The 27,236-nt window shown below is 33.5% G+C and overlaps 1 protein-coding gene across 3 annotated transcripts in view; it reads right to left on the minus strand.

Moving 5' to 3' along the window:
* The window catches only part of LOC111512640 (monocarboxylate transporter 2), a 311,021-nt gene that overhangs the window by 164,374 nt on the left and 119,411 nt on the right, over positions 1–27,236 (minus strand). Inside the window, exon 1 of one of the 3 annotated variants that reach the window (XM_074183941.1) lies at positions 21,138–21,445. The exons of the other annotated variants lie outside the window; for them this stretch is intronic. Coding sequence (XP_074040042.1) covers positions 21,138–21,252 — 115 coding nt within the window. The 5' untranslated portion in view covers positions 21,253–21,445. Of the gene's footprint in view, positions 1–21,137; positions 21,446–27,236 lie in introns of those variants that run through there. 3 annotated transcript variants of the gene reach the window in all.

Below are 27,236 nucleotides of genomic sequence, written 5' to 3' on the forward strand. Positions count from 1 at the left end.
GTTGCGTTCGTTGTCTTTCTGTTTTTATGTTTCATGTATGTTATCCCTCTAGTGAGAAAGTTGGGTGTATTTCTCGGTGGTATTATGTCGTTTATAGCATTTGATAGTAGTCCATGAATGATTGTTAATTGTTTCTACCAGTAACTGTGAATGTTGCCAAATTCTGGTGCCTTTCAATTGTGTGTTTTCCTGATGGTCTTCTGTATTTTTTTATGTTGTTATGTGAAGTGTTTTGTCTAGGTGTTGAAATGCTTGTTGTTCTGGTTCCATCCGTGATGATGTACGATTGTGTATATTATTTCAATGATAATCATAATAATAATGATCTTCATCATCATCATCTTTATTATTGAAAGAATTGAAATATTTCAAAAACATCAGGTTTTGAAAAGGGTCCTAGATGTCTCGGTCTATGAAATACATTTAAGAGAGAAGCTCTATCTGGATTATATTTTGTTATTTTCGAGAAGGGTATTATTTCATAATTGTTATCTTTATGAACACAGGTGTGTAATGAGGTCCAAAGAAGTTATCAATGAGGATGTCTCTGAAGGATATGTGATTTTGATTTCATTACATTGAAAAAATATATCCAGGTAGAGATTTTGTTGACTTTTTTCTTTGGAGCTCATTGAGCCCCATTGAGAAAGTTTTATATTTATTTATTATATTCAATGAACTGATGGTTCTTGACAAATATTTGGATTTGTTTTCATTATTAATTATTCCGAATATTCAACATCCAATCTGCAATCTCTCAAGGCCGGAGATAACTGCGTGAAAGCTATTTTTTGTTTTTTTTTTTACCGTGGTCTGCAGGTTTTCATGTCTGACATTTCGTCTACCACTGCCGTAGACATTATCAAAGAAGATGTGGTATTGGTCGTAGTGCCCGAGTTAATACACTAGTTATTGTTTCCGTTGTACCAAAAGCAGTGACCTGAAAAACAAAAAAAAACGAAAATAGCTTTCACGCCAAATTCTTTTTAAAAAACTTGCTGATAAACCATCGGGATATTTATAAACATCAATTGATCCAGAATCTGAGAAGTTATCGTTAAAGTAAACGAAAATAAAAATATCACAATAATACTTTTTTATTACTGTATAATTTATATATTTGTACACTTCCCTGTCAGCAAAATGAAAATTTCAAACCGCGATGCTTCTTAACCTACTTTCGCGATAGTTAAATACTCCTTCACTGTAAAATATGAAAGAAAGTAAACATTAATATCGATAGAAATTTCATTCATTCCCTGAATCGTCCGATACGGAATCGCAAATGCTCATTTTATTGAAACGAAACTAAAGCCATATAAATTATTCTGTGGAGTGCATTTTTCTGTAAAGGGACCAATTGTTTACTATGATTTATATGCCGGTCTATACTGAATGTAAAAGAGATCATAAAACACGCAAACAAATGCAAACAGATAGCATCGTCTTGTCTAGAGACTAGCAATTTTCGATTTTGTCAGTTTTCAAGTACTTTATGGCAAACATAAGTTGAATTTCACAAAACGTTAACGTTCAACGAGACAGAGAAATGGTGATCCATTCTTCAACTTATATACATTATTTTACTCGGAAGACAAATGGAATCGAAACAACATTATATCTAACTTCATAATTTATAGAGACGTTACTTTTTGTACAGGCGGGGTCGATGCCAAAGATTTATGGGGGATCATCAGTGACCTGAGTTCAGTACGAGTTAATTGATAATTTGTTAAACACATATGAGAAATCTACTTTTTTATCAAGTTAGATATGATATTCAGCTGGTTAATATTTCTTCAATAAAAGATACGATTGAATACCGTCTTCTTTAAGAAAACATATATATATATACTTCTCTACTCACTAGTAATTTTGACAAATTATTTTGACATCTTTGTAAAATTCGTGTTGGAATATTAATTGAAATTGTAGAAATCCCTCAGTTAAATCAGAAAAGTGACAACTCACTGTCTACTTGACATACAATAATATTAAACAACATATGCATCAGGACGAAACATTACATTTCCTCTCTAACTTCAATTATATCACATTCATATAGAAGAATAATTTAGGTATTTAGCTTTCCTATGTGGTTGTTATCTTTTAGGGGGTTCATGAACTTCAGCTTGAACAATTTCTTGAATTGATGTATTTTCTTCTGAATCATCTTCTTCTGACTTTATTTCTCCATCTGCTTTCCTATAATCATGAATATCTTCATCGTATTCAGGTATAACATCCAATACAGGTTCATGTGATCAGATTTTACAATCTTCTTGAAGTGAGGAGCATTTCTTGTTATCTTTTTATCTAGCCTTGACGCGGTTACCTTCGAACCACGAATTACCTCAACAATATATGGAATAGGATCATATGATGGGGTAAATTTATTTACACGTTTTTGTTTGCAAATTACTATATCTCCAACATTTAATTCATGTTTTTCAGTATGTAATCTTCCATCTGCATACTTACTGAATTTCATTTTATTTTTCTCATCAACAATTTTTAAATTTCTATCTACATCTTGGTTGGTAATTTCAGGAATAGTCGTATGCATGGATCGGTTGAAAAGTAGTTCAAACGGAGATTTTTCTGTTGTTCTGCTCTATAACTCATTAAAAATGATTCTAATGAATCTTTAATATTTCGCCCGCTGATCACTGCACACAAAATTGTCTTCTTGATAGTTCTGACTGTTCTTTCAGCAAGTCCATTCGCTTCAGGCCATAAAGGGGTTACTTTATGATGTTTGAATTTGAAATGATCAACAAAGTCACCAAATTCTTGCCCATTAAAAGGTGGTCTATTGTCCGTTTTCATTTGATTGGGAATTCCAAATAGGGAGAACAAAGAAAATTGTTTATCAATCACAGCTTTAGAGTCCACTCTTAATATTTCATAACAAACTAAACTACAACCATGATGCATTAACCATTAGGTTCATATGATCCAGCAAAATCCATGCTTTAATTCCTGTAGGTAAAACTGTTATCTGAATTGGATCTCTACTTTTAGTGGATGTTGCTGCTTGACACAACAGACAGGACCTTATTTCATTTTCTATCAATTTATCTATTTCAGGAAACCAAACTTTGCTTCTGAGAAGTTGTTTCGTCTTTATTATTCCCAATTATGAGCTAGCTGAATAACCTGTTTGCGAAGAGTCTCTGGAATGACCAATTTTGTGTTTCTCAGAATTGTTCCATTTGCAGAAGTCAACTCATATCTAACTTTTTTGTATGGTTTTACAAATTCTCATCAGTGTTCTTCAGAGAGTCAAATATGTGTTGGAATTCTTGGTCTCTTTTTGAAAATTCTGTTACTTCTTCAAGAGAAATCGCCTTTGGAAGTGAGTTTTGAAAGATGAAGTTTATACACTCTGCAGTTTCAGATGTAGTATGTTTTACTGGTGATGGATGTTTATATATGTAATCAGACGGATTATTTATACCTTTTTGATGTTTCACTCTGAACTGGTATTGCTGAATCCTAGACACAGTCTTTCTATTCTGGCTGAGAATACTGATCGACGATTCTGAAGTATGCTGACAAGAGGTAAATGATCGGTATAGAGATTGAATACACTACCATATATATGCAAATGTGAAAATGTTCGATTGCCCAAGTTATGGCAACCATTTTCTCTGTTTGAGATAGTGAACCGCTGGCGTATACAACAATTTCAGGATTTTCATTATCTCCTTATGCGATGATAGCTCCTACTCCACAAGGACCAGCGTCGACGTATATGTGAATTTTTTTGTGAATATCAAAATATGCGAGATGACATTCTTCACTCAGCTGATTTTTTAAGAACTCAAATGTGTCTTGATGTTTCTTGGTCCACGTCCAACATATATTTTTCAAGATCCATGTTCGCAAATGTTTGGTGGTACTTGCTAAATTCGGAATGAATCTCCCGACATAATTGATCTCACCCAAAATACTTCTCACTTCAGATGCATTTTTTGGGGCTTCTTAGTTTTTGAACGCTGCTACTTTTGCTAGATCTGGTTTGATTCCTTCATGAGAAAATATGTATCCAAAAAAAATAGACTTTTTTGATTTAATAGACATTTCGCTTTATTGACTGTCAACAAATGTTGGAAAACTCTGTTCAAAGTATCATCGTGATCCTGTTGATTCTTTACAAAAATTAAAATGTCATCACTGATATTCAACACTCCTTCAAGGTTTATTTGAGTTTGACAAATGATATTTTGGAAAATTTCAGCTGCAGCATTCATAACAAAGCTAAGGCGTTTATACCTTAACAAACCAACGTGTAAATTGATGTATGTAGCCGTTACTACGTGGTAGGAAATCATAATTAAGAAAAGAGAAATGGAATTTTCTATGTTTTTTACTAATTTTATTTGTAACTAACGTTACTGCAGTTTCATCCTATACGAACATTTTCAAACTAATACAATAAACTAACAATGATTCATTACATTAGCCATTATATACCACCCCTGTAGGTACTAATGAAGGTACTTGGCTTGATTGAGTACCTGAATCTACAGTAAACTAAATCGATTTGATAAATTGACAGGTTGCACCCGCAATGTTTATGCTTGTGAATTTCCAAGGATTCTAAATAATTGCGTTTGTAACCCTTCTTTGCATAGTGCAAAATTTCCGTATTGTTTAGATTCGGAAACTTGTGGTTGCATGTCAAGAAATGGTTTGAAAACGTCGAATCATTTTTTCCCAGTCTGTTTTTGGAAATTTCGGACACATTGTCCTACATAAACACTATTATACTCCAGACACTCAAGCTTATAATTACACAGATAGGTCATAATAATGGTTTCAACGCAGATACCATCCAGAAGTTAGTCGGGTAACAAAGCCGGAAATTCACTTACAGATTAATATACCCTCAGGTCGAACGACCAGAAATCAAGAACAGAGATAATTGCGGGTTTCTTCAGAAAAAACAATGTGGAAGTGGCATTCAGACCACATGCCAGGTTATCTCATTTCCTTTTCAATGCCAAAGATAAGGTGGACAAGTTGGAGAAATCTAATCTAAAAGTCTAAAAGTTATCTTCAGCGATGAGGCCCATTCCTGGATAAATGGGTACGTGAACAAATTTGTCGAATTTGTGACGCTACCAATCCACGTGAAATCCAAGAGCGTCCAATGTATCCCGATAAAGTCACTGTTTGTTGTGGATTTTGAGCTGGCGGCATTATCTGTCCCATTTTCTTCGAGAACGACGTTAGTGAAGCCATCACTGTCAACGGCGAGTACTATAGGTCGATGATTACCAACTTCTTTTGGCCTTCTTTGGACTTCTTTGGACACCAATGGCATGTGGTTTCAACAGAATGGCGCTACGTGCCGCACAGCTCATGCCACATTGGATACTCTGCACGAGCGATTTGAGGGCACGGTCATCTCACGTGGGGTTATGTGAACTGGCCACCGGGATCGTGCGATTTGATCCCTTTAGAGTTTTTCTTGTGAGGTTTTCTTGAATCGCAGGTGTATGCAAATAAGCCACAAACCACCGCGGTCCTCAAAGGCTACATCAAATTCAGCCTTGTTGTCATGGATGTTATATTCCACACACAATTGCATCAAAAGATCTTTCAAACGGATAAAAAATTCTGATGGTATCCCATACACACTTTGTCTTAATTGAATTTGAAGATAGGAACCGTTTAATGAAATACTCAATATAAGAATTCATGTATTTTGACAGTCTGTTGTTGAATGTATGTTGAATGAGCGATCCTGAAAAAGATAAATAAATAGATGAATGTCAACAAGGACTGAATTCATGAACAAAAAAAACTATCTAGAGGACAGCTGTTTTGGTCCGACATCACAAAAGACATGAATTCGATGAATATTTGCAAATAACCACTCATTTTATATTGAATTTCAAATTCTCATCGACATAAAATCTTCATAGATTACAAACATTCTGAATAAACTGTTTTTTATAGTTAATAGTTTATAGTCGATGAAATTCTGAATAAGCCAACTTACTCAGTTACTGCGCACGTAAAAAATATTTTTGTTTTATTTGGTTCTTCACTAATAATGTTAACCTTGAAATTAAACTGATAGTTGAAGTTGGCCAACAGGATGCTATGAAAATAAGTTTAGCTAGTATGGTAGAACGCAAACGAATAAATAAATAACTTCATAATAGATATTAATCAAAGAGTATTATTCTAACTGCCCAATGTTTCGAAATTAGTAACAGAAGAATCAATAGAATAACTATAGAGTAAAGATGGAGGAAGGATACATAGAAGAAATGTAAAACAATTAAAACCATGTAAAGAGTACATTTTCAATTCAATCTAGATACTTCAGCTGATGTTTTCGATTTGAACCAGTGAAGAACCAAATATCTATTCAAGAAAGATCTCCATGTGATTAGGAAAACATGAAAATGAACCAGAAGTCACAACTATAACAAATAGAAGCAGTATTTTTGAGAAGCAGTCATTTATGATTATCAGCTATAATATCCCAAGGACATTGATAACTAACGAAATAATTTTATCACAGTTTTCGAAAGCACGTTATTTGGTAACATCCCGACGCCGAAGGCGGAGGGATGTTACCTAAAATAACGTGCTTGAGGAAGTTGTGATAAAATTATGAGTTATTTATCAATGTTCGAGGGATATTCGGTGAGAAAATTTTTTGCAATTCGAACAAAATTATTTATTGAATACACAGTTATTAAAAGAACAATTCGTATAATGATATTCCGTTGATCTTGCTGTATTTGCCTCGGTTACTGCATAGGTGTTTCCACGCATACTATTGATTATTTGGTTATGATGTTCCTGATCAATATTCAAATAAGGTTTTATGGAATTTCCATTATTGTGCCCAGTAATTTTCAACAATTGCTGTTCTTGAACACCACTCTTAGCTATTTGACTGACTGCAGTTGCTCTATTAGAGTGATTGGTTATTTTCCTCTGTTTCGTATCCAAGCCAATTGCTTCAGCAGAAGATTTCGTCCATCCGTTGATTATATTTCTACCCAGAGGCATATTGTCATACCAGTTATCGCTTCCTGTCTTCCAGTGACGATTTGGCCTTAAAAATAGTCTATTTGCCTTGATATTTGTGCCTCGTTTTGATAATAATTTAATGAATAATCTGACAGGACAAGCATTGTTATCACTATTTTGAACTAACCATTTGCTAGAGGCGCAGTTCTTTGAACCCCCTTGGCAGGTTTTACTGAAAATTGGATTATATTCTATCCTATTAGTTGGAGATCCATTGTTGTCCTTTTCGATATGAAAATAATCAACTAAGCAAGCAGCACCTTCACCACCTCTTCAAGCCAATTCCACCGCTGCTATGTGATAAAATTTGCGTAGGAGTCCTATAGGGGTATTTTCATCCCAAAAGTTTATAATTTTACTCATTTCATTTGAAGTTAATGGTACTGAGCTTGTTTTGCGTTTAGTGGGATCTGTTTGTAAATTTCTTCGTGCTGCGTCGCGTGCATTCCGCGCTTGTTTGAATGCAACACTTTTAACTGTAATATAATGCAACTAGCATGATATTATACTCCTTGTAATACTTTTCTTGTAATAATTTGCTTGTTATATTCCATACGGTTTTAACAGTAGCCTCCTTAAACTCTATGCTATCCTTTTTTCTCATATTAATCGCCCAATCCTTGAGTATTAATGCAAGCTCTTCGAGAGTACGATTTCCATCCAATTCATATTTTCTGGCGTCATAAAACTCCATAAATATTTTCCAAGTGTATTTTTTACTATTGACAGTATTTTTTGGTGTATTTTCTTCAATGATTTTGTCAATTGCCGCATCATTTTGAACACCAAAGCGAGGAAGTGACATTTTCGAAATAAATTGAATTACTGAAATGTCAAACAACTTCATTGTGTTGGTTGCTTAGCAATGTCATGACATAAGTGATAACTACCCGTGAAAACTATCCATGGGTAGTTATCAGTGTAATGATGGTTTCATTGGTTATTTCGACACACATGACTAGAAATAGACAAATTTGATAGGATAACTTTTTTGGCAAAAAATTTTCAAAATAATAATTTAGAATTCAGAACTTCATTATCTGAAATAATTGATTGATATGAAAATTTTTATTGGATATACTTGTCAACCAGCAACATTCCATTATGAAGACTGCCTAAACTAAAATATCTAATAATGATATTGGAGAAAAGGTTTCGTGAAGAGGTCAGTTTAGTATGCGAATCTCTATGGAGGTAATTTTTTTTCAGAGATTCATGTCGAGTTGGTACATACAACTCCTCCTCAATCGCTAATTTGAGCCGTGATATGCGAACTAGTGAAAAGAACATGATATGTGCACCACTCTGAACAATCTAATCTTCTAATGAAGAATTGATATCATTTTTAAAATTTATGATTCTTGTTCAACTTCTCCTTGATCGTCAATTTGAGCGATGATATGCAAACTGATCAAAAAGAACAACTATTAATCTTCTAACGGAAAATTGCTTTCATTCTGAGTCAATTTCGAAATCAGTCAGCAATTTCAAAATCATACAGAAAAAACATTTCAAGACATAAATTTATTATTCATAAACTGGTGATTGTACTCATTGCTTCTGATTCATAGAAAATAGTGAGGACGAAAAATATATACTCTTTGCTCATTGCTCAACGATAATTGCAATATTATTCACACATAAAAAAAAGCTTCAAATTTTAGGATACTCATGTGGAGAGTTCTGGGGTGGACGCGAATGTAGGTCATTGGGCTTCATATATACTCCAAGATCAAACATCGGTAATAATAAAGGGACGTAATAAATATCAGAACATCACGTAGCGTCATCTGCGTTTGACATAAAAAAGTACGTCCTCGAAAACACACAAAAACTGTTGAACTGCAACATCAATCTCCGTTATTGTCGACATGGCTCAGGAAAAAAAGGAACAATCTATCATCAAATTTATAACAGCATCGAAATGGAACATTCCAAGATTGATTGATCGATGATTATAAATTGTAATCATCCGTTTGACTAATGAAATTGCCGGAGAAAATTAGATCAATATTTAGATTGATTTTTCGGGTAGCTACGTATACTTATTCCAAATCAACCTACAACCTTTCAGAGCAAAAGAATGGTTCTTAGATAAAGAGAACACTGAAAGTTAAAGACTTAGATTATAGTGAAACGAACAAAAATATAACGAAAGTCAACTGGCAGGAAAATAGAGTAAAAACAAAGTTGAGATTATAAGTGAGTAAAGTGCATTTGGAAATGTGAAAAATACTATAAACATCTCTCAATTTGGGTACTATTCAATCAAACGGCTTCAAAATCTCATATGATCCGAGTTATTATTTCAATCATTACTAATCAGTGTAAATCTATATTTTGTGAATTTCAATGAACCACTACTTTTTAGCCACCCAACTGCAGCACGAATCGTGATTGTGTCCGGTTGGTTCATCTACAATCTACATGTTGTCTTTTAACTGAGACCAAAGCAAAGTTTGATTAGTTTGGGGTCACCATCACGTTTCAGAATGGTTCAATATATCCCAAAATAAATCATGGTCCAGGATAAATTGTTACAACGTCTAGTTAATTATGTATGCATTACATTATGAAAGTTTGTACACAGGAGAATTTGATAGACCATTATTGTTGGCTGAATTATTACTTGATTTTCGAAAATTTCACGTTATATCTATTTTTCATCATAATTTGCATCAAATCCAGTAGTGGATTTGAATCAAAGGAAGTTTATTCTCAGGAAGTTTATTTCACTCTTGCGCAGTTCTCCAAATGGAAGAGTTCTTGAATAGTGGAATTCGAGGTGTACTGATTCGAACCTGAAAACGATGAGCAGCCACAGTCCGTCGCGTATTTCTGATGTGTCACGCTCTTGGTGGATTCAAATGTGACAAGTCACTTGAACACCTCCCGTGAAAGTATCTACAAAAGAGAGACAAATCGCCAACCTTTTTTCGATGTTCAAGACTATCAAGGTTGCAAGTGATGTTCGTGTCTCCAATCTGGACGGAATCCCGCAGCTTCAGGGTATACTTAGGGGCGGAGCTCCATACATGAAAACAATACTCCAAAGAAGGTCCGATCTGAGCTTTATAAAGCATCAAAAGTTGTTGAGGTGTGTACTTGGTTTCTGGCTCCTCAAGCTTTTGAGGAGCGGCTTTTGCATTTCCACCGACATGATTGTTCCAAGACATATTGATATCCATTTCAACCCCCAACAAACTTATCGAAGCAGAAAGTGGAATTGTCTGACCTGACATTACTATATCCAGTTGGGAGACATTTTTCTTTTTGGAGAAATCCGATGCTTTGGTTTTGTGACATGGAAATGAACTTGATCACTTCTAGATCCTCATTAAGATATGCAACCTCCTGCTGCCGGTGAAGATGTGCATCCGCAGTCTTGAAATCCAAATGGAATGATGAGGCAAGTATACTGTCGTCAGCAAAGCAATGTATTGGATTTTTGTGTTTTTCCAATAATGCGTTGATATACATTAAAAAAAGGTTGAAGACAGTATAGATCCCTGAGGAACACCAGCTTACATGTTGGTCAAGCATCACATCCAGATACTTTATTGTATCCGTTTTCGTTATACGTGTACAAGAACAAATTATAGGAGTTTGGCAATTAAGGGTATGTATGAAAATGTTTCCCTCTATTGGTGGGTCTCTTATAATTGATGAAAAGGTTAGGAAGACCAAAATTCAGCCACGAGAATATAATGTTCAATCCATTTTGTGCTTTTGCATAAGTGTTACCATAGAAAATCAATGCCGTATCATCGGCAAATGAAACAATATCACCCTCAAAGTCCTTCAGGTTGTGAATGCTATTGATATATATATATATATATACATATATATATATATATATATATATATATATATATATATATATATATATATATATATATATATATATATATATATATATATTAGAAATAGAATTGGACCCATGACAGTGCCCTGGGGAACACCCATGGCGACTGGTTGTGTCGTTTATTTTGACTCTTTGAGTTCGGTCTTGTAAAAAATCAGCTATTGGTTCTAGAGACTTACCCCTCACTCCCACATTTCCTAACCTCTATAACAAAATACCATGATTCACAGTATCGAAGGCTTTGGCCAAATCTAAGAATACCGCTAGACATTTTTTTCCATTTGTTAGCTTTATTCAGTATTTTATTCACTAAGTGAAAAACGGCGTTTTCAGTTAACATAGTTTCTCTGAATTCATATTGGCAAGATGATAGAATCTGATGCTTTTCCAGAAAATGTACAGGTCTATTTTTTATGCATTTTTCAAAAAGTTTCGCAAAGTTATATAGTTAATTGCAAGTTTTTTGTTTCCGGATTTGAAAATAGGTATGTAATGACTTCTTCGAAATTATTTGGAATAATGACATTTATAAAACATTGGATAAATATGTGACATAGGGAATCAAGAATGTATTGGTGAAATTGTTTTATTAAATCAACAGGTACTCTATCAGGACAAGCAGAATTATTAATTATAATAATTAATATTAATTAATAAATCTGACAAGCAGATTTATTAGTTCATTGTGTGTTACTGGATGGAGAAATAGGGACTCTTGAATATTTATTTGCTGTTCGGGGATGGGAGTAGTTGTTTTATCGATTTTACTTGCCATGTTCAGGCCAATATTAGTAAAAAATTTATTGAAATAATCAGCTTTGTTCAGGTCATCTACAATTTTGTTTTTTTTTATCAATTATATCATATTGGGTTCTGTTACTAGAGTGAGTTTTTTTATTTGTTATTTCATTGATTTGCTGTCAGATTTTTTTTATTTGCATCTTTTATTTTATTCATATAGTAATAATTTTCAGTTATTTTAGGAAGTGAGTTAAGATAATTTCCGTAGGTTTTATACTCTATTTTGGAATTTGGAGTTTCAGATTCATTGAACTTTTTCTTCAGTACCTGAGTTTCTGTCGTTTGAAAGGAAATGTAACCAGGATCATCGAAAACAAAAAATAGACATACAGTGTGTTCCAGCTAAAACTTGTCACCCCCCTAATCTGCGAACTCGTGCAAAAAATTGAAAATTGCTCAGACCTGTCGATTTTCATCATTATTTTGTTGTCAACCCTCATCCCCAGCACTCCCTACTTGTAATGGGACTACTGTACTTGTGACTTAGGAATCCTGAACTTAGGAATCTTGAAGAAGATATTTTCAGACAAGGCCATGTTACCTCAAATCATCCTCATAACAGAACCTTATAGATACGATGTGAGAAATATAAATAGGGTAGCAATGGAGTGCTCAGAAAATCAAATTATAATACTGATGGTTACTCAATTGAAACATCAGGAAAATGATGTAAAACTCCATGATGTCACGCAGAAACCCATTTTACTTCGACCCATAAAACCGGCAAAACTGATAACCCAGCTGAAAACACATACGCGCCAACAGACGTGCAAACTGACCACAATCATTCTCACCCAACAAATGGTAAAGAGCAACCAACCATCAGTGATGTAAATACTGAACTCATCTACCAGAGATTGTCCCATATAGCGTTTTCCACAGACCAGCCAGCAAATGATGACCAAGATGTAAGTAATGATCATATCTACCCTAGATTATCTCAGACATAGTTTTCCTCTGGCCAGTCGAAAAATACTGGCCAAGATTCTCTCACTTCGTTAGCTGAGGAAATCCGAAACTCTGATCGAAAAACTGATGCACTTAACGTAAATTTGGCAAGTGATTTTTTATTCCACGGGCACTTCTGCAACAATCCGTAAAATCTATAGAGGAAAATTTCAACCCTTAATCTTCTCAGATGAACAATAGGTTAAACTGTGATATTTCCAGAAAAATTTGTCATGTAAATGTCCAGGGTTTGTTGAATAATTATAATTTAACTGAATTGTTTGTGGAGGCAAATAATATTAACGTCCTTTGCCTATCGGAGCATTGGCTTAAGGATGACTTTTCTGTAAATAATTCATACTTTGGTAACTATGAAATGGCATCTATCTATGCTAGAAAAAATAAAAAACGGGGTGGTACCCTCATTTTAGTTGAAAAGGGGCAATCATTTTCTGAAATAAATCCAATTAAAAAGATATCAATTGAAACTGAAATTGAAATTTGTGCTATTCGCTACTATATAAATAATACAAAAATTGCCATTGTAACAGGGTATAGACCACCTGGCGGTAAAATTAACACTTTCATGGAATGCCTAACGCAGATACTCCACCTTGCATCTAAAAGATATGACTTCATAATACTGTGTGGTGATTTTAATATAAACTGTTATAAATCGGATCTAAATACTAAACTACTATCTGATATTTTCAATTCATACCAGATAAGCAATAACCCTCAAAAGGTGTCACTAGAATTTTCACAAATAAAAACGCGCACACTAGCTCAACCTGCATTGATTACATGGTGACGGTCCTATAGGAAATCCTACCAGAAAAGCTGGATAACTCATGTAATCATTGATAAAAGCAAAAAATTAAAGGAAGTGTTCTGGCTCCTCTCAAATTCCCAAAAATCTGAACCTCACTTGATTGAACAGTATAAATCAAGATTGCAAGAGCACAAACAAAAAGTAAAGTTGGCAAAATAAACTATTTTAAGTCTAAATTAAACCAGTCAGAAAAACAAACTAGTGAGACTTGGAAGATAATAAAGAATCAGGAAGAAGTACAAACAACTCGAAAAAAAAAACAATAACTGTTAAACATGATGATGGGTCTACAATTGACTCAGAGGAAGTAACTGAACTATTTGCTGAATATTTCTTAAATGCAGCCGAAAATTCCGTATCTAATCACTTCCGGCAAAACTTGTCTCCACCCTGCACTATTACTGAAAATATAACCATTATTTAACCGTTCCAATCCTATCCGGTTACGGAATATGAGATAACAAATGCCCTATCAGAAATGAAAAACAAAAAAAATGGCAGGCTGTGATGAACTATCAATTGTAACCATTAAAAAAATATTACCTTCTATTATCGTTCCTTTATCATACTTAATGAAGCAATCTCTAATTCAAGGATACTTTCCAGAAGTTCTGAAAAAACCACTCGTTATACCTGTATATAAAAAAGGAAACCCCACAGAAAGGGACAACTATAGGCAAATATCTTTGCTTTGCTCGATATCAAAATTATTTGAAAAAGTTGTAGCACTTCGGGTTATGGATCATTTGGAATCAAATAGCCTGCTATGTATCTCTCTGCATGGTTTCAGGAAAAATAAATCTATAGAGACAGCTTCCTATCATCTTCTGAATTATATTCACACAGAGATTGATGAAAAATTATGTGATCTCACTATTTTTCGACTTATCAAAAGCGTTTGATACAGTATGTACGGAATTTCTTATCAAAAAACTATCAATGCTCGGTTTTCCACGAAATATAATAAATTGGATGCAATTCTATATGACAAACAGAGAAATGAATTTCACTAGTTCGGACTTCCATTGTCTACTATATAAAATGATTTGAAATCGCTGAAACAAGTAAAAAAGAATAATTAAAAAAAAATAGTTGAAAATAACAATTATATTAAGCAACAATAAACCTGAAATGAAATGATAGTCAAATAACCTACAAGTAAAAATATAATAATTGAATAAATAAAAATTAAAGGAATGAAAAAAGAAAATAATAAAAAATTAAAAGTGTAGAGATTCCAAGTCAAGTTAGTTCACGACGTTTCGATTGTTGGTATCTACAATCGTCTTCGGGTGATGACTGGACTGATTCATCCGAGAGATGACTATTTTATAGGTCGTTGAAATACTTTCACTTTCTCTACTTTCCATTTTCCGCTTCACTGATTCCGTGAGAGATGACCGTTTTGGCGGGAGTTGGTCATTTTTCGTTTGATGATGGGTTTCCATATGTTTCGTATATCTACGCTGGCCTGGCTGAATACGTTGTTGGACAACATGTATGCGGCTTCCTTAAATTTTCTCCTGAACCAATGTTCCTCTCTGTGCAAGATCTCAGCTTGGGACCACTCGATGTTGTGTTGATGGGTCCAAACATGGTCTGCTATCCCTGATTTGCTGGTTTCTCCTCGCTGTGTGTGCTTCTTGTGTCCAAACTAGTGAAATTCATCACGAAACATTGTCAATCACCTTCAAACAAACAGAAAAATGGTTGTAATCTGCAATGGAGCGACATCTGAGTCAAAGCCGGTAAAACTCGGTGTACCACAGGGCTCTGTTCTAGGACCTCTACTGTTTCTTCTCAATGTTAATGATCTTCCTCAACATATAAAGGGAGGACAATGTTTGCTGAAGATACAACGATAACTATAGCAGGCAATAATGCTGAGCAACTCATAAGCAAATCTGAACATAGTATTGATCAGTTCAGTACCTGGTGCCAAAGAAATAAGCTCATTCTAAATACTTCTAAATCGATCAGTGTTAACTTCCACTTCAGAAGAAATATTACAATTGGTCGACACTCTAGCTATGATATTAAAACTTCTGAAGAAATAAAATTTTTAGGGACCTACCTAGACGCCAATCTGAATTGGGATAGGCAGGTGGACTATATATGTGCTAAGTTAAATGGAGCATATCATGTCATAAAACAGCTGAAATCCTGTTTGGATGAAACTGGCTTACTCAGCATATATTATGCCATGGCCTACCCTCATATAAGTCTGAATATTATGGCTTGGGGCAGAGCAAGGAATTTTTGCAGAGTTTTCATAGCACAGAAACGCATCATAAGGCTAATCTTCAATATGGATTTCCGGGATAGCTGCCGGCCCGTCTTTATAGACAAAAAAATATTGACAGTTCCATCCATCTTCATTCTTGAATGTATTTCATTTGTTAGGCAGAACAATAAATTATATAACAAGACTGCTTCAGATCACAGTCATAATATAAGAAATGGTGTTTTTCTAAAAATCCTACATGACAAGCTATATAAAATCCCCTCAGTATAATGCCATTACGTGCTTCGAAAAGCTGTCAAATGTAGTTAAAAAAATCAGAAGTGACAAAGTATTCCATGATTATGTTAAAACTATGCTTTTAAAAAGATGCTATTACAGTTACCAAGATTTTTCAATTGACAATCCCACAAATAATCAAATTCACAGTGGACGTAATTGAATATAATTAAATAATGTGAATGATTTAAAATGTTCAGTTAATTTGTGGGCATATATATGTTCACTTGTATTTGTTTGTATATATGTATGTTTATATGTATGTGTATATATGTGTATATATATAGAGGTGAATCTGTGTTCGAACTCCCTCTATTTTTATCTTTACTAGCTTGTAGTACAACTGAATTACCATATATACCCAAGTGTATCAAAAACGGCGAATAAATATAATTTATTATTATATCGGTGTACTGGATTCGGGGATCGATCAAGTGTTGTTGAAGTTTCAATGAAAACTAAGTTTTATCAAGATATGTTTATTTTTCATCACCTAAAATGTTATTACCGTAAGGTAAGTTCACTGTGGGTACGCCACTATATTGAAAAATAATTTGCTTCCATAAACAATAGTTCAGAAGGTGAGACATATGTTTTCATAAAAAAAAATTGTCGTCGTGTGTTTTTGTATACGCATACAGAGAATATCCATTGTAGCTGCGTATTTTGAAAATGGACGATGTGCTAGAGCTACTGCTCAAATTTTCAATGAAATTCATCAAGGAAAAAACACATCATATCAGTACGTGATTCAGTTGATAAATGATTTCATGGAGTGCTGGATTTCATCAATGCTGGATAAGTACTGCTGGATAAGTCTATGGAAAATGATCGCTGTTGTAGGACATGCAGTGATAGACAACATTCAATCTTTAAGAAAACTGGGGACTTTCTGGATTTTCTAAAAGCAGCGTACATCGAATTCCGAAAGAAGCAAAATTCCATCCGTATAAAATGGAGAATATACAAGAATTAAATGAAGATGGTCCTGATAGATAAACAGAGTTTTCTGAAATCATGGGTCAATTATTGATTGGTGATAATAATAATCTCTACAATGTGAGCTTTCCTGACGAATCTTTTTTTTATTTCAAATCGACATGTAAACAGGCACAACTGCAGATACTGGAGTTACGTAAATCCCTATTGGAACAGGAAAACTCATTCACCAACTCCCCAGAAATTTAATGTTTGGGGTAGTATTCTGAGAGACCATACTGTAGGTCCATATTTTATTGATGGTGAACTTGAAGGTCAGCTCACCGTTCCACAAGATGGAGTTCCACGTTTTGTTGTACTTGTTGAAAAATTGGGATAAAAATGTTTTAACCACGGATTATTGTTCATTGATGTACTCCAAAAGTACATCAATTTTTTCATTCCTTGATTTTCATATTCAATATGTTGAAATAATTTTTTGTTGCTGTGACAGATTGACGCTCCGCGCGCATAGCCAGACTACCCGTTTTTGACTCTAGTTTCAGGGCTCTGTTTCTGTTTTTCTGTTTTTTTTTTTCGTTAATCAGCTGTCTCCCCCATACGAACGACAACTCTCAGAAGTTGAGAAACTTGAGCCAGCTAAGGACTAACGAGGTCTTACCTTTTAACGTGTGATTCCATACACGGTTGCAGAATCATCCCAGCTTCAACCAAATAAATTCTCTCGAGAAAAATATCTGGTCGAGGCAGGAATCGAACCCACGACCTTCCGATCGTGAGTCGGGCGCACTACCACCGTGGCCAATAAAAATTGTTGATAATAGAGGTACAGCTCCGGGAGTCGCAACGTTTTTTAGTGAATTTGTTGAATCTTTTTTGAAAATTTGAAAATTTTGAATATTTTTCGAGATATTCACAAGAAAATCAAGCCTCAATTTTTTTTACTAGTTTGTTTATAACTATTGTAATTTTTTTCAGCGCCTTCTCGAACTTTTTCTTAAACTTGCTATGTGAAAATACGAATGAAATAACACCTTGACCGTAAGTTTCGGAAACTATATAAATATTTTGAAGAGAATGGTACACGTGAACTAAACTAATCTGTCGAAGACGTTTAAAAATTAAACTGCAGGTACCACTAGATGTTTCCAATTCTGGAAAAGTTGAGATAGGTATCTGTATAATTTCTCTGCTCTTTTTTCGATAGGCAAAATAATCATGTACAACAAGGTAGGCACTGGTAAATGGAACAGTTCTTTTTGTGGAGAGTACTCGGAATGTATGCAGTTATTCGTCGAAGTGAATTAAAACATTTTTTATTCCCACATTACAATTACAATTTTCATATTTTCCCAGATTGAGTGAGATGAAAATACCCAAAAATAGCTGATAATAACTTTGTTTGCCTTCGGAAAAAAATGACTTTCGTTCAATATCACTCAATCTATAGTAAACTTATTTTTAATAAACTATGTTCAGGAAATAGCGTTCATTTTAATAATAATAATTATAATAATGATTTATCAATTACCATAACATAAAATATTATTCAGATCACATAACGAGGTAAATAAATGGATTATGTTAGGTCTTAAAACCAATACTTCCACATGAACCAGAACGAAAATTAATAACAATTTTCTAAATATGGATACACCAGGATATAAATAGAACTCTAATATAATTGAGGAAATATTCTTTAAAAAAATCTTGTTTCCTTGCTTCTCAAACAAATGTTTTTTGGATTTTTTTAAAGTGTGAATTAATGTAGAGAACTTGGTAACATCCAGGAGATTGCAAAGAAGAGATATCTGGTAGGTAAATGACCTTTTATTTAATATGGATCATATTTTTTCTCCGAAGATTGACGTTATGCACATCTGTCCTATATATAACTTTTCTATATAAATATTCAGGATTTTTGAATTTAAGTATTTTATAGTAAAAAGTGAGAGCGTGTAATTTGCGTCTGTAGACAACAATTTTGAACTTTTTGGATTCGACATATGTCACTACAATCTATACATGAACCATACACAATGTCACAATGATTGAAATGGGACAAAATCATAGTATCGCTCAACGTTTTCTTCACTTCCAAACTTAAATATATTCTCTGCTGATATACCAACTTCAAAGTTTTTCCATAACATGTGCTTTAAAACGTAATTTAGAATCTATGAGTGAACCTTAATTTTTGCAGCTGTCTCTGAAAGTAAGCATATCAGCCCTAAGTTTATTTGCATTTCACTCAAAGCTTCATGTTTCTGAATATCGCTACCAAATAATACAGCAGAAGATTTATTACAATTCATAGATAAAAGATGATCATTAGGAAGATTAAGGAGGATTTCTCATATTTTCCAATTTAAATGCACAATAAATTTGCGTGTCATCAGCAAATATGTGGTAATTGCAATATGTCAGATGATTATGAAAATTAGAGGTATACAATGTATATAAAGGTGGTCCCAATACACTACCTTGTGGAACACCTCGGTGAAGCACTATGCTATTTGATATTTTGTTTTCTATTTTAACGCACTGAGTTGGGTTTGATAAATATGATTTGAGAAAAAAACAAGCAGAATTACTCAAACCAATAAAATGTAAAATTGCAGTTAATATTTGATGATTCAACGTGTCAAATGCCCTAGAATAGTCAACCGATACCAAAACACTCACCTCATTTTTATCCAAGGCATTTAAAATATCATCTATTATAGTTGCTAAAGCTGTTGAACAGCTGTAAACAGATCTGAAACCAGACTGATTTGGTGGTGATATTTTATTGATTTCTATCTGCTTCCTCATCTGTTTTTCAATTATTTCTTCCAATACCTTGGACAAAACAGGTAATATACTTATACTCCTCAAGTGTGACAATTATGTGGGTCGGGAAGTTTTCGGTAGTGGTTTCCAACTTGTTGGAAAATAATGATGTGTAATGATTGAATATATGTGTTGAATGTGGTGCAATATGAGGGCAATAGAGAAAAATTAGTTGTATACTCAAATTGTCATATCCGTAAGCCTTTGATTTTATTTTGTGTAAAATTATCAAAACTTCTTCCTCTGTAGTGGAAGAGAATTCAAGTATTGTAGTTGGATGTAGGATGTTACTAGGAGGTATTCGATTATCTTGGGGCTGTTTCGCGAAATACTTGTTAATTTCGTTGACGTTCTTCAATGATATTTTTTAAATCTTTTTGGTTATTTTCTTATATCAAGTTTTTTGAATACATTCCATTTTTCTTTGGTATTACAACCACCTAATTCAAATTGTAAGTAGGTTTTTTTTCTCTTTTGATTTCTGATGAAGTGAAATTTCTGAGTTGCTTATATTATTCCCAATTGGGAAGTGATTTTGTTTTTCTATATTTATTTAACGCTTTATCTCTCAGTTTATGCATAATTTCATTATTTTCAGTTATCCATGGTTGCTTTTTATTTTTAGATCTGAAAGATTTTGTTGTAAGTGGTGCATAGGCATCTACTAAACAAAGAATGTTATTATTCAGAAAATCAATTTTTGCATCAATGTGATTGATATCGTAAATGTTGTTCCATTGCATAGCTTCAAGATCCATACGAAAATCATTTGAATTTATACTAGATAAGTTACAAAAAGTTATAGTACTGTGCAAATTAGTCGTTTTGGGTAATTCGAAAATGCAATAAATTAGGAAATGTCTCACAAAATTTGTGCCTAAAACGCCAAAATCCTCAACCTCAAAATTGGTGTAGAGATGGTCAATTAATGTTATTGAATTATTAGTAATATGTGTGGGTTCTGAAATGATTTGCAGAAAAATGAAAAAATCAGTAGGTAATATATATCAAGTCATTTCTTAACGTTGAGTAAATATTCATATAATCGATATTGAAATCTCTCATGCATATTATTTTATCAACCAGGGTAGTGCGTGAACTTTAATAACATCAAATAGATCGTGGTTCCGCTTCTATTCGCAGCAAATACTACGGTTCAAAAGTAGTAAGTAAATCAAAAAATAGTGTCTGATGCACATTTCATTTGTAGGATTTTTTTTGGTGTGAAGGGTAATATGCCGATTCAATAAATTCATTGAAAATGTAAAAGCAGTATAGAAACAATCAATCACATGATTCATTAAAGAACTACCGATATTGAATTTCAAAATATTTACCATCAGAGTTCCACATGAGACAGCCCATCGCGAAAAAATTCTTGTGAAGTTTCGATTTTGAGATAGGCGCGCTATCTTGACCGAGAACTACTGCTTCCCGGTGCAAAATTCCCATTCTAGACACGTGGTATCACCGGATTCACTACAATATATCTCTGGCACCTAATTACTGAATTCTACATGTGAGTTCAAGCTTTGATCTCCACATTTCAATGAGACCCTCAGAAACTACGCGACGTACTTATTGTGTAGACGGATGCTGGCTATCTAATGAGATACCAAATAGATTATAACCTGATGTTATTACAGCGGATGGTTGGATCCCGCTGATTTATGTCAAACGATAGTTGGCATGATTATTGTCAACAACACTAACACTAGTAGGAATGGACCATAGATCATTCGAGTTGGGACATTAGTGTAGCAGGAAACAGTCGTTTGGAGATAATATTTTTGAATACAAAACCTATTTCTAAAGAGTTTAAGCCTGGTCATTATTCTTCGGGGAAAAATGGAGACATAGTTCTGAGATATATTTGTGTACTGAAACCGCAAAATAACCTATTACTTTCAGGGAAGATTTATTTCTTTTCAGTAGATTTATCTCATCGAAGAATGCTACAAATAGTATTCGGTAGGCGGTACAAAGATACAAATAAATCTAATTTCAAACATTCAGTAGAAAGCAGTTCAATTTTAGATATTAAAAATGTAAAATGTACCTACTTATAGAAGAGATAAAATCTCACGATACATCTATAATGCTGTTTCTCTTGAATATTACAGATTGATTATTTGGCATGAGTTGATTCTGCTAGAAATTGAATGTTGGAAGGTAATACCTTGGTAATCTTCAGCTTGCACAAATTTGACTTTGAAGGATTGAGAAGCAACATAAAAAACATATTTAAGCATTCAAAAACTACTTTTATAAATGAATTTTGGCAAGCCTTCTTGTACATATTTCCCATTCTTCTTCTCTCTAGGGGAAATACTATGAAGTTCTTTTTTCTTCCTTGGGAGTCCTTGTTGCGGACGATTATATAAGCTTCCTACAGTTTGAAACACACATTTACGAATAATGTTTACATTCGCATTTCCAAACTGATCAAACTGAAATCACTTCTAGGAGTAAGTAATCTGATTGTTGAATAACTAGGACATACTACCAATGGTTAGATAATAATTATGCTAATCAATGGATTGAAAGAAGAGGTCCTATTGAATGGCCTCCTAGATCCTCGGACCTATTTCCAAACCTGACTCAGTAGAGCAACTGAAGGAAAATAGACTTCTTTATTGTCTTGAAAATATTGGAAATCACTTTTCAAATTAATAATAGAAAATGAAATTTTAATTTAAATGAAAAGTGTTTTATTTAATAAACCAAAACTTACTATATCCAGTCACCCGAAGATGATTCTGGATACTAACAATCGGAACGTCGTGAAGTAACTCGGCTTGGAATCAACTGTTCAATTCTCAATTTTTTCGGTTGAATTTCATTTTACTGTGATTTCATTCCAGGGTTTTTTTGCTAGAAACATTATTATTTTCAGCTATTCATTTATAATTTCCAATTATATTAGTTCTTTCAGGGATTTCAAATCATTTTATATTATATGGACAATGAATATCTGAACTGATGAAATTCATTTTGAAGCATTGTTAACTACCTTCCAATAGAAATTTAAATAATTGGTATGTTACAATCAGCAACTCAAAATTGACAAAATTGGATTCTTTGTGTTCAGATTGTCTCGGAAGCAATATAAAATGGAAAGTGGAGAGATGAAATGTTTACAGATGAATGCCTCCAATCTTGGCAATTATAATTCAGTGTCTGGAGCTTTAAATCAGAACGATATCAAATCACATTTCACTGTGAGATTTCCAATGAGAAGTTCACAAAACCGCAATGTGTTTCACTATTTTATTGCTTCCTCAGCATGCTATGAACCGCAACATGTGTTTCACTATCCAATAGCTTCCTTAGACTTTCTCACCAAGGGAGCTATGGTATTTTGAAAATATGTGTTACGGTTTTGTGAACTGTTCAGTGAGAATCCCAAAATGAAGTGTTACTTGAATACTTTATGGATTTCATGTGAATGAAACCGTTGCATCGGTTGCATTCATATGAAAATGAAAATTTTATTCCACATCAGGCGAATTCCTGTAGATGGTGTCGAAATATCGATATTTAAATTGTCAGCTAGCGGAATGTATACTGATATCTGTCAAATTAAGAGTCTTCATTGACAGGAATCGGACTGAATGAACTCCTAATGTAATCAATTATTAGATATTTGATAGATGATGGTGAATACATTGATGAAAATCCATAAAGTATTTAGGTAACAGTTTTTAATTTTGGGACCCCAAAAAGTCACTCAGATATTCACAGAAATATCTTTTCTTCAGATCTACACTTTCTTTTTCCAGTTTTTTGACATCTGCGACGGTAGTTTTTGAAGGTACTGTATGAACCGTCTGCTAAGCCATTTTCAATTCTGCTTTATCACTTATTTAATTCCTTTGAACAATATCAGTTCAAAGGATGGGAGGAACAACGTTATTAATGAAGATTATTCAATTAATTAATGCTTCCTAATACTCTTACTTTTGTAATTATCGCAAGGCATCCTAATTTTAATTGCCAGTCGGGGATTCAAGGAACACTTCTTGTTTAATTCTTGATCGTTGTCGGTACATGGCAAGTTATTGATAGGGAGATAATTTAGAATCTTAGACTTGTAAGAGAAATTACATTCATTTTGCTTTTTCTATCAGACAAAGATTTGTAAGGAAATGTATTGTCACAATTAATTCTATGAGAGAATTTCGAACACAAGATAAGCCATGTTGTCGTAGATACAACTGAGGTTTATATTTTGAACTAACGACTTGACGAACTTCGCATGGGTAGCTGAACATATGTGCCTACAGTGGTGTCACTTGTAAATTATCTATAGTTGTTGGCTGCGTCTCGTAGACTTTTGATTTCAACCATGTCCATAGAAAAATACCATTGGTGTCAAATCGGGGAATCTGGGAGTGAAATCTGTAAAACTTCTTGATCGACTCAAATAGTTATTATCGACAAACGATCGCACTGGTACTATGCAATAAGGAAGAGCCCTATATTGTTGAAAAACTACCCCATTTCTCGATGAAGGTATTGTTAATGATTGGAATAACTGGACAATATGTATCCGGTATCTTCTTCGATTTTTCATGCGCCTTCGATAGTCTACAATTATATGTTATTTTACAAAAAATCTGCACAAATGGAATAAGAGGAAATATACTTGAACTTATGCAGTCATAGCTAATTGATAGAGAATCCTATGTTAAAGTTGAAAACTGTTGTTCTGAGTATATGACGAATGATATTGGGGTGCCTCAGAGGTCTGTATGGGGGCACTAATGTTCATCATATTTATAAACGATATGCCTGAGTTCCTATCAACAGGATCTGTCACGATGTTTGCAGACGACTCCTCAGTAGTGGTTACAGCGCAGACACCAGAGGTACTCGAAAATGTTATTACACACATTATATATTCATTTGAAAATTGGTGTAATAGAAATAATCTCATCTTGAACTTGAATGAAACCGTATGTATCAATTTCAAATGCCGAGAAATTCACAATAACATAACTATGGATGCTGTATCAACTAGTACCGATACAAAATTTTTGGGGCCTATCTAGATCAATGTTTAACATGGAGTGACCAACTGCAGCATGTTTGCATATAATGTTATTTTATGGGGGGATTGTGTAAATTGTGGAAGAGCAACTAGTCAAAAGCGAACTATCCGTCTCATCTTCAATATAAAAAATAGAAACAGCTGTAAAGCCGCTTTTTCAAAGTATAATATTTTCCTGTATTTATCTATATAAATTATCAATATATATGAAGCAACATATTAATAAATTCACAAAAAACTCGGATTACCATTCATATCCTGCAAGAAACGCGGATGCGCTTTCAGTCTCAAAGCATAATTTATACCTGCATAGTGTGGAAAAAGATCTCCACACTACGCAGGTATGAGTATATTTAATAAACTTCCCCAACATCTCAAAAAACTGGATCATAAAAAATTTAAAAAAGAATTCAAAACATTTCTGTGTGCAAAAGCCTATTACTCCATCAGTGAATTCCTGAATGATGATTTTTGTTTTACTTGTTGTCTGAGAGTTACACATGTTTGTCTGTTCTTCAGAACTATTAGTGTTTGTGACATTTTATTATATTTTGTTTTATTATATTTTGTTCAATGTAACAGTAGTATTTGATGTCTACATCTATCCTCAGGATGGCTGCTAGGTAGCGGGTGTGAATAAATTATTTTGATTTTGATTTTTTTGATTTTGTTTTCAAAAAAGTATGGTTCTGTACTACATGGACTTAAAAGTTTTCAGCCTAGCACATAAATGGCGCTAGTCTTATTGTATTCACCCCTTATCCATTTAGTACTAACCTTGAAAAGAAAACTGTTGAAATTTCATGATATTCTACCCACAAGTTTGTGCTAAGAGTGACACCAATTCTGTTAAATTCAAAACAATGGCAATAACAATTTCGTGTTTGGGATTTACATGCTTCTTGATGAGAAAAATACTGTTCAAGTAAAGAAATGGTTTGAAAACTGTTATTAGGAATCCGTTCCACCAGAAACAACATTTAAACGTTGGTTTGCTGACTTCAAATGTGGTCGTAGAGACACCGATGATGCAGAACGCAGTGGACGTCCAAATGAGGCAGTAACAAGAAAACATTGAAAGAATCGCAAAATTGTTTCGAAGGATCGAAAAGTGAAGTTGTGTGAGTTAGCTGACATTGTAAAGATTTCCAATAGACGTATTGGCTTCAAATTGCATGAACATTTGACTATGAGAGAGCTCTGTTCAAAGTGGGTGACGCGCGAGCTCACTGTTGACCAAAAACAAGAACGTATTGATGATTCTGGGTAGTGTTTGTCCATGTCCAAACATAACAAACCGGAATTTTTGCGTCAACTCGTGAAAATGAAAGAAACATGGATCCGTCACTTCACTACGGAATTATACCTAATAACGTCGTGTAATATTGGTCATTGAAAAGAAAATAAGAAAAATGGTTCGTTTTAGACGAGGACGCACGTAACCTAGTAGGTACTTCAATTTTGATATCGCTAAATATAGGAAAAGGTAATTGGTGATTAAAATCCGTCGATTTGAGTAGAGCACCATGTTTATATACACTCAAATCACTAGCTTCTTCGAAATTCAGCATTTATAATCGATGGAAGAAGCATCTCAGCCAAAAAATTTCGACAGATAATATTCATCCAAACAATACGTGAGAAATCCTGTCTTCATTTTTATAGAAATCTATAGCTTTAAAAGTAGTCCAACTCTGTCGCAATACCATCACTCCTAGAACTAAGTGTTTCATAGGAGTAACATATAAGCTGAAATACGTTAAAATTTTTACTATTGATACCAAATTATTTTATAGAACGACGCCATTTTAAAATGATAGCAATTCGGAATACTGACATTAGATGAGTTGAAAATATGAAATACTGCACACATTGTGACATTTACAGATGAAAAGTACATAGATATCATAAGATTATATCATTCAGAACAAATAGAGTGATTTTTTGTTTAATTTAAGTTTTTTCAAAAATGTTAATAAAAGAGTGGCGCGCACAAATTTTACTAATAATAGGCTATATATTTGTCAATAAAATTTCATTAGCTGCTGAAATATCAATCGTTGAAGCACAAAAATGTCTCCAACAGTTTTATAAGTACAAAAGTAAAATTATTAAAATAGCCCCAACGTTTCTATTTGTTAGTTTTCAGTTGATGACATCTATTATATTTTCCTGGTGTCCAATACAAAATCACTTTTTGCGCCTTTAAGAAAACATTTTGAACACTATTTTATTTTATTATTATCGTTTTAGGCTGCATTATATTTTATAAAGCTGACTGGAAATTACTAAAAAACTATTATGAAATATTATTTCAATTATTTTATAAGATTCTTTACGAATAGTGTCATAAAATTTTTATAGTAACTGTCGAAATGTTGAT

This window comes from Leptinotarsa decemlineata, unplaced genomic scaffold (assembly GCF_025532065.1).
Source record: "Leptinotarsa decemlineata unplaced genomic scaffold, Ldec_3_MD MMD2_P_RNA_scaffold_2, whole genome shotgun sequence".
NCBI classification, from domain to species: Eukaryota; Metazoa; Arthropoda; class Insecta; order Coleoptera; family Chrysomelidae; genus Leptinotarsa; species Leptinotarsa decemlineata.